Below are 8,975 nucleotides of genomic sequence, written 5' to 3' on the forward strand. Positions count from 1 at the left end.
ATACAGTAACGACCTGAGATGACCAGCCTGCAAGTACACAAACTGGGATATACCCCCTGTCCCCAAACAACAGCATGCCGAAGTTCTCATCTTGGGACAGAGACGGGGAGTAAATGGAACACATCTTACCATGTTAAATACTTTCACAGTACTTATGGTGTTGTGCTCCATATTATTTTTTAGAGCAATGGGATTGATATTTAAACATAAGAAAAAGTGGCCCAGCTATGGCCACTTCAGGAAGCAGCTTCCTCAAAGACTGCTGTGCTGTACACAGTCCGGTTGGCAGATTCCAAGTTCTTGGGCATCACTTCACAGTGGGCAAGGACAGCAAGCTACCTTCTTCCTGCTACTCCCTGAGAGCTCAGCCCTTCATTCCGTGTCTGGCACGTGACGGACACTAATGACTATTTATTAAGCGAATGAACGAATGAATAAATATGTCAATTCTGCCTTGAAGAAATGTAGCATACACCCGTGACTTCACATCTCGCTACTGCTCTACCCAAGGCCATTATGGAGTCTCATCTTTCCTTCCTTTAATTTTCCTCCACACTACAGGTTTTTGTTTTCCTAAGCAAGCTGGTCACTGCCCATTGCTTCTTGAGAATTGCCAATGGCTCTCGAATGCCAGACTCTTCAGAGAACTCTGTCTACTTTTCCAGCTTCATCTCCAGTTTTACAAACTATCCATGTGAGCCTCGACTCTGAATAGGCCCTGGAATTCACACTCGCTTCTGCACTTTTCCATCCACTCCCTGTACGCATCTTGTAAAATCTCCCACTACAAACCCTCAAATGTCACTTCCTCTCTGACTTCCTGACCCCATACAAGACTTCCTTCCTTACTCTCTCCCCATAGTATTTTAAACATAATTCTTTTAAAGTTTAGTTCTAGTTTAGTCTTTACATTAATTACACTTGAGTTGTTTACCTCCATTTCAGACTAATTCCTTAGAGCAAAGATCAATTATTCATCTTTCACACTAAATTATTATAATAATGCTTGGTACTCCTTAATGGGAGCTCAAAAAGGCCTAAGTCCAATTTCTAACACTAGACAATTTCAGTTGCTATACAAATATACCTCTCCACACTAAACTGGAACCCCAATCATGGCCTTCTCCCCTAGGAAATGTGTTCTGAGTTAGTAACAGAATCTCTCCCAAGAGGAACTTCCCAGACACTTAATATCACATTCATTTCTGGGTGTTTATGGACCCCAATAATCAAATTCCACCTCCCCAACAGTGTGGCTGGAAATTGAGTTTCCCTTCTCACAAAATAGGAAAATTGGCAGAGGAGAAAGAAATCAGGCTATGAGGACACAAAATCAAGTTCTAATACTGGCTCCCACCCTTAGCTTAAGTTAAGTTAATACTTAAGCTCTAAGGCTCAATTTACCAATTTTTAAAACGTGGTGAATGCATAGGTACTTAGCCAATTCGTTTCCTTGCTTTGTTGCAAATTAATAAAGCACCTAATGCAATTGAGACATAAAAATTTCTTTTTAATTACAACTTGGGTCATGCAACAGGCAAGGAATCTCCCCCACCACTATCTCATGAAAGTCAGGTAAGGCAGTCGTCACCTGTCACTTGCAAAAGGAACAAGGCAGTATTCATAATTCAAATACTTGCAACATGGAGACTCTTTGTCCTTAAAAGTAAACTCTGAATTCTTTTAAAATGTTTTATACATTCTTTATCAATTTATTCAAATCAGTATTTTACCTTTAATGTCCTACGTTCATAGTAGTGTGACTGTTGGCCTTCTTTTCACAAGTGTATCAACAGATTCAGGAGACTCATGTGATCAGAACTCACTTTATTTCCTTCTATATGAATGGACTCTTTGGGAATACATCCACCAGATTGTGCCTGACATAGCAATAAGATTCTTTTCATTAATAATGGCCATAACTTTAGAATCTAAAATCAATTATAAACTATTACCTTCCAGCTTCAACTCCTATCAACCGATAAACCAATATAACGAAAAACAAGCTTCAGTTTTCTCCAGATATTTAATGCAAGATGCAGTGTAGCCATATTCCAGAAAATGCGATTATCAGTAGGGGGATTGCAGCCCTACTGAACCAAACAAATCAAAGTATTGTGATACAGCCTTATATAGAGGCATTTACGCTCTTAATTGCTATAATGCATACAGTTTGGTAAGCAAGGTCATCTCCGGTGCTTTTTTTTCACTTCAGGAGATTATATATTTTACAGATGAGACACCCAATCAACTCCACTGGTTTCAGAGTTCTAAGTATTATTTTTACTATAGAACTTCTTTTTCCTTCCAATTAAGATGGAAAGACCCAGCCTTTGGTATAAATAACTTATTCCCATTACAGTATTTAAAGGAGAGCATCAGTGTTCATTGTCATTTGTGTAGCCTTTTGGTAAGGGGGTGGCTAGAGCCTCTTTGCTCTCAGTGAGTGCTCTGGGCTGATGGATAAACACACTAAATTTAACACCTTGGTTGTTTGCAGCTCTGACAAAACCACTATTGGCAGTCATCGTGATGGCTTTTAGGGTGTCTCCCGTCCCAAAAATCGTTAATGAACGGCTATTGATTTTTGAACTGGCCACGAGTCTCAAGGCACGTTCAGAAGGCTGGTCTGGCACCACATTAATTCGCTTAATTAGCACAGTGGCCCTCTCTCTCTCCCCAGGTCCTCCTAAGGTATCTAGAATAGACTGAAAGTCCTTGACAGCAGATTCACAAGCAAATAACTCCTTGTCCTTCATGAATGCCTCCAGCTGTGGGAGAACCTGCTCTTTCCTCTCCTGCTCTGCTTGTTCTGTGAGGACTTTTTCTTTGAAGATAAAGTGGCAACCTCCATAGCTGAGGGCAGACACATATGTGATTAAAGTAGTAATGTCCAGATTTACTTTATTGCACACATCGACCTTAATCTCTGTTGGAAAGGCAACGCTTGCCAGTATATTTTCTCGGTCTACCCTGGTCACCTGCCAAAGTTCAGGGCCCTCGTCATCGGATTCGCTCTCACTGGGCTGCACCTCTTCAGGGTGACCTAACAGGGAGTTAACGGCCACGATGTCTCCCCTCACAGATATGCCCATTTCCTTCAGCTTCTCTGCCATGGGGCTGGAGACACTGTTGTAAAATGCAAAGATGATGTGCGGATTGCTATACTGCACTGGCTGCTGGCGACTGGCCTGGAGGAAGTCTTCAGCCTGCTCAATGATGCTTTTGTCCCCATACTGGCCCCTGCCCAGCCAAATGTTATGCAGAGCTTCAGCCTTTCGGCCAATGGCTTTCACCCAAGTATGACCACCATTTGCAACTACATCCACCACAAGGGTCTGCTTTTCTCCCAAGGTATCTGTGTAACCAAAGACATGAAGAACACTAATAACTTCTTCCAGGTTTTCAGCGGATTCCACTATGGCTCTTAGGTGTGTTAGATTAGTGCTCTGTAAATGGGATTCCTTAATAGCTACTTTCCCAGCTTCTACTTTCTGTAAGAACTTTAATTCTGCCTTCAGTTTGCTACACAGTTTTGCACCCCCTTCTATGCCACCTTTCCTTGATCTAGAAAGTGATTCTGCTCTCTTGATCAGTTCTTTGGCTATGGCGATTCGTTCACAGAGCATGGAGTGTGCAGACATGCTGAGAGCATTATTTCTTCCCTGCAAAAAGAAAAGAAACAAGGCAAATTGAAACAGTCCTCAAAAATTACGGCAATTCTTCTCTGAGGATTATGAAACCAATGTAGCCACAAAGCTTACAGAGCCCGAGCCTATGAACCTGGGCTTCTGCAAGTCTGATTTTGGAGTGCCTGCCTCCTCTGGCAGCTAAGGAGAAGATGATGGCCATCCTTTTGAACTTTTCTTTAGGTAGGCTGGACTCTGACGCACTTCAGATCTTCACGTCTTCAGTGTGAAGATCATGGGGTCCACAGCACGCCCCAGCTCAGGACACAATACAGGAGTTAGCAATCTGCTATATAAGGAATTCCCTATCAGCGGCCTTGCTCTTTGGTTATAAGGAAATTTTGATACAAGGCTCTGAAAGTAAAAGACAAAATAATTTAAAAAACATCCACAGAGACCAGCTGGTTAGCAAATTGTCCAAAGGCAGAGCGGTCCCCCTAACTGAGCACGCGAAGCCTGTCTCCCCCTTCCCGGTTCAGGAGTGGGGCCCGGGTACCCGGCCGCCTCGTGACGGCCCAGGGCCGCGGCACACCCGCCGAGGTACCGAGACGGCTCGTCCCTGCACTGGACGTCAACCCGGCACATCCGGAAAGGCCGAAGGAGCCCCCGGCGCCGCGCCCGCGCCCACTCAGGAGACGCCCGAGGAGGCATGAACTCCCCGGGCGCCCGCGGCCTTCCGGGAGGAAATCGGCCCTCGCGCCCTGACCGGTGCGCCTGCCCGGCCGGCCCTCGGCAGCTCGGGCTCCGGCAGCCCCGCGGCCAACGTCCGGGCGCGGAAACCCGGGCCTCAGCAGGGGCGCAGGCCCGCCGACCCCACCCCCAGGCCGGCCCGGCCCCCGGGGCCTCGGCAGCGGCGCCCCGCTCCCCCGACTCCCCCCGCTCCCGCGGCCCCGGCTCCTCACCGGCAGCGCCCAGGACGGCGAGCGCGAGCAGCGGGCACGTGCGCGCGCGAGGCCCGGCCCGCTGGGAAGCTCGCCCGGCGGCCCCCACCCCGCAGGCCGCCGCGAGCACCGCCCCGTCACGTGACCGCGCGGGACGCCGGGCCCGCGATTCCCAGGCGGCAGCGCGGCCCCCGGCGGGCGGACGCCGGCGCGGCGGCCATGTTTGCTGAGGGCGCCTGGCCGCTCCGGCTCGTGCCCCGCGGTCCCCGGGAGGAGAGGGGGCGGAGCTCGCAGGGCCGGGCCGCCGCGCCCCGCACCTAATCCTGACTGGCCTTTGCCTGGGGCTGGAGCCGGGGCGGCATTTGGCGGAGAAAATCTCCCGGTTGCGCCCCATCGCCTTGCTGCGACCCAAGCACACAGTTCTGCCCTCAAACTCAAACCCCTGCCGGGAACCAGGCCCTGCTAGTCTTAGAAAAAATTTTGGCTTATTGTAACAGAGGAAGAAACAGGCTGAAGAGGCTTGTCAGTTACACAGTGCTAAGTGCTGGGGCCGGGATTTCTGACCCCGAGCCAAAGCACCTTCCTCTGTACCATCCTGGGCTCTCCCTAGAAAGTGTGACATTATACAGATGTGCTGCCTTTCCGAGGAGGACAGACGATCCGGTGGCTTCCGAGAAGCTGGGAGCTTTATATTAGCCTAGTGGAGTGTCCAGTCACCCAGAAAGGTTAGGGCTTTGATAAAGCAAGACTAATTTTAACAAAGAGGACTTCAAATTACAACGAATCCTGTGTATACCTGCTGCTACTTAAATGACAGTAAAGGGATGAAAAAGGAATACCCCCCCCCGACACACACACACAAACCACACAAAAACACAGGAGATGACTGCACAAGAGATATGTCAACACATCTGTGGAAGACAGACAGCAATAATACCACTTATTCAATGCTTACCATATGGAAGGCATTGTTTTAAGTGTTTCTCACATATTAATTTCCTCAATCCTTTTAACAACCTAAAAGGTAAATACATTTCACAGGTTATTCCGCCACAGAGAGGTTATTTGAACGCAGGCAGCCTCTGCAGCTGGAGGAGCTAGCAGAGGGGAGAAAACTGTCTGCATCAAGTCACTCACAAAGCAGACGCCCAGAAAGGCTTTGGAGCTGCAGGTGCCTGGAAGGCCGAAGGGAGAGGAGCAGAGCGGCAGAAGTGAAAATGGGCATTGCTTAAGCCTGGATAAGGAACAGACACTCAAGTCCTCTCTTCCGTCCAGGGCAGCTGAGCCGTTACCCATCCTTCCCCAGGCAGAAGACTCGAGTTTATTATGCTAAAGATAGGGAATCAGCGAGGTTCTAGACACATGAAAGGAGTGGAAGTTTTCCTACTACATGATGAAATGCTATGGGCCTCTTCTCTGCCTCTCCTAGAACGCTGGCGCTCCTCCTCGCGCCCCGCTAGGCCTCTCCCAACCCTATTTTTCTCTGGAGAAACTGAGCAAAAAAGGAGAAATGGTTTCAGCATTCAGATACTCAGCATCTCCCAGTAAGTAGGTTCGGGACTCACAACTCACAAATGCAGTACCTTCAAACATTTTTCTGTTTGGAATTTGAAAAAAACAGAAAGGAGAACAAAATGGTTTTTAAAATTATTCTTTAACTAGCATCCTCAGATAAAAGATATTTCAGCCATGAATCAAGAGGAGGATTTTTTTAAGAGGTGATAGAGTATAGGAAAGAGTTCTTCAAAATTAAAAATGATATCCCAAATCTTAAAACATCAATAGAAAAGTAGCAAGAGTGGGTAAGAATCTACTAGAAAGTAGAATAAAAAGACAGATGAAAAACACAGGGGGAAAAAAAGGGTCCAGTATCGAATTAATAGGAGTTTTAGAAATAAAAACAAAATGAAGCGGAAATTTCTCAAAGAAATACTAGAAAATTAACCAAAAGTGAAAAATCTGTTTCTACTATGAAAGGGGCTGAGCGCTCAGCACAGTTATTCAGAAACCTACACAAAGGCACATCCTTGTGAGATTTCAGAACACTGCAGACAAAAGATCCTAAGAGCTGCAGAGGGGGAAAAGTTATAAACAAAAGATTTAGCATCACACATATATACTAGCATTAGGCGTCTCATCAGCAACACTGGAATCTAGAAGGGACTAGAGTAATGCCTTCAAAATGTGGAGATAATTATTTCTAACCTAGAATTTTTAAACCCAGCTAATCAAAAAAGAGACAATAAAGATAGTTTCAAACATGCAACTAGCTTGGATTAGAGCAGGAGGACAAAGGTTCCAAGAGAGAAACTTCTTGGAATGGTGTGTGGAGGGGAGGGTTGGAGGGTTGGGGCAAGGACTGTTAATTTCATGAAGAATACGCAGAGGGTTTTACACTCCTGTTGTAACTGGGAAAAATTAGTGACAGCTACACAGACAGCAAAGCAAACAAAAAAGTGAGGCAGTATCACCTCCAGGAAAATTTAGGAAACATAACCATAGTATACTTACACAGCCATAACCACCTTTTAAACTGAACACTGCGATCTAATTACATTGATGCAGAGAGCAGAAGTGGGGGCGGTGTAAGAGTTCTAAATTCTCATCGTGCAGAATAGTCAGTTTACATGGTGGCTACACTTCAGGAATCAGAAACCACCATATGAAACGTGGAGGCCCGTACCTGATAGAATACCTAAAAAAGTTACAAGTGATGAAACTCAGGGACATGGCCTTTGATAAAGGGTTAAAGTTATCTAACTTTTAAAATATGTTCATGTTTAGGAAGCTATCACTTTCTCGGCAGCCAGGTATTGCTGGTTCTATAAGGTCCTTGGGAGCAGGGTCTGAATTAAAGGAACCACGCAAGGGAATGTGACAATACAGGACCCTGGACTGGGTTTCAGGAAATTAGAATTCTAAACCAAGGGAGCTACCAACTCTTGCAGGTTCTCGGGCAATTCACTGAGTATCAGTTGGCATTTCTTTACGAGCGCTGAGAGCTGCCTACAGTGCAAGGAGACACCTGATAAAGAGGTGAGGTCAAAGACTGAGAACTGGGGTTTCAGTCCATGCACATAATTGAGCCATCAATGAAAAGTCCTTTGATCACCCTCATCACTTAATCAGTGCCCAAGGAATCAGCACTCGATAAAGGTCACTGTTAGTCTTCTTCTGTATTTTCCCTTTCCTTTCTGACTCCCTCCTGCTCCCACATCTGTGAAGTTTAAACATTTCCATGTTTCATTGCTTATAACTGTTTTGCAAACTTAAATTCAAGGTTCAGTGAGGAACTGGAAAAGAGAAAGGAAAGAACAAGTGGAGGCAAAATCTTTAAGAGTAAGAAGATATAAACTGAGCCAAAAATAGAGAGGGGCCACAAACATTAGGGGCATTATGAAACCTAAGTAAGATTAAAAGCAGCTAGAATCCGCAGGCTAGAAACGACTGAAGAGTTTTCGAACGTCTAGGGACGCATGCAATGGGGGTTGTGAGACGAAAGAACTGAGTTTCCCAGGAACTGGGACAAAAAGCAACAGCTTAATTTTAAGGTCAATGAAAAGAATAAACTGAGAACAAAGGGAGAAGTGTTCTAGGCAACTTCAGTGAACTGGGCTTTGTATTTAATGGGGCAAGAGACAGGGAAAAGACACAAATCAACTTCAGCTAATCTTCCCCCTTTGATTCTGTAGGACTTACTCTTAGCACCCAGTAAGCACCTCCACATGCTTTCCTTCTGTCTTAAGTATAAAGGCCTTTACTGCTCCCTTCGATTTATAGACTTCTGGCATCCTCTGGTTTTTTAACACTGGACATTACAGAGGGCCTAAGCAAATTCAAAGGGAGCTAAAACTTAGAGTACTTACCGATTAACCATGTCAGGCCTTTCACTTGTCTTCTCAAATTTAGCCCTTAGAAAATCCTCTGAGATAATTACCTTGTGCAGTCACTCAGGCAGCAAGCGAAGAGTTGAGACCTGACTCCAAAAACCATTCCATTTTCCCAGTACGCTCTCGTTCTAGTGTGCTGGATTCCCAACATACCAAAAGCCCATCAAGAATGATTATTAGAGGAAGACTTCAAGACAAACCTCTTGAAATAGAGGTCAAGTCGGCGTCTCCCATCTCTCATAATAACGCTTCTGTCACCTATAATTTTAGATAGGGGTGATAGAGTAATAGTGGGTAGAACTGGGAATTCTGACAAAAATGCTCCAAGATAAGGCTCTTTTCCCCTAAATTTGGCTAAATCTTAATCAAAATCTTTTGAGCTACATTTAAATCATGGGAATGCCTACTATCTCTTTGTTGATAAGAATAATTATGTTCACAGACTCTATGTTTTGTGAGCGAGACCAAGGACATGATTTCTCTTATCCTAGGATGCCTTAAAAAACACAGAAACA

At 45.5% G+C, this 8,975-nt stretch overlaps 1 protein-coding gene across 3 annotated transcripts; it reads right to left on the reverse strand.

Annotated features, from left to right (window-relative positions):
• Positions 1-1,812: 1,812 nt before the first annotated feature.
• C4H7orf25 (chromosome 4 C7orf25 homolog) lies at positions 1,813-4,853 on the reverse strand. Of its 3 annotated transcripts, none has more exons than XM_070265505.1 (3): positions 4,592-4,735; positions 3,765-4,043; positions 1,813-3,665 (listed from the first exon to the last, which is right to left on the reverse strand). In XM_070265505.1, the coding sequence occupies exon 3, from the start codon at positions 3,642-3,644 to the stop codon at positions 2,379-2,381; it is 1,266 nt and encodes a 421-aa protein (XP_070121606.1). In that variant the 5' UTR covers positions 3,645-3,665; positions 3,765-4,043; positions 4,592-4,735; the 3' UTR covers positions 1,813-2,378. The 3 variants fall into 3 exon arrangements, with proteins under 3 accessions (XP_070121606.1, XP_023494736.1, XP_023494737.1); XM_023638968.2 differs by having other exon boundaries at positions 3,784-4,043; positions 4,592-4,714; XM_023638969.2 differs by lacking the exon at positions 3,765-4,043 and having other exon boundaries at positions 4,592-4,853.
• Positions 4,854-8,975: the final 4,122 nt, after the last annotated feature.

Source organism: Equus caballus, chromosome 4, assembly GCF_041296265.1.
Source record: "Equus caballus isolate H_3958 breed thoroughbred chromosome 4, TB-T2T, whole genome shotgun sequence".
Lineage (NCBI taxonomy): Eukaryota > Metazoa > Chordata > Mammalia > Perissodactyla > Equidae > Equus > Equus caballus.

Bases quoted from the DNA above. Each gene is read 5' to 3' on its own strand.
- C4H7orf25 (XM_023638968.2), bottom strand. From the start codon at position 3,852: ATGGCCATCATCTTCTCCTTAGCTGCCAGAGGAGGCAGGCACTCCAAA. The intron at 3,666-3,783 runs GTTCATAGGCTC...TTCTTTTTGCAG, and splicing joins TCAGACTTGCAGAAGCCCAG to GGAAGAAATAATGCTCTCAG.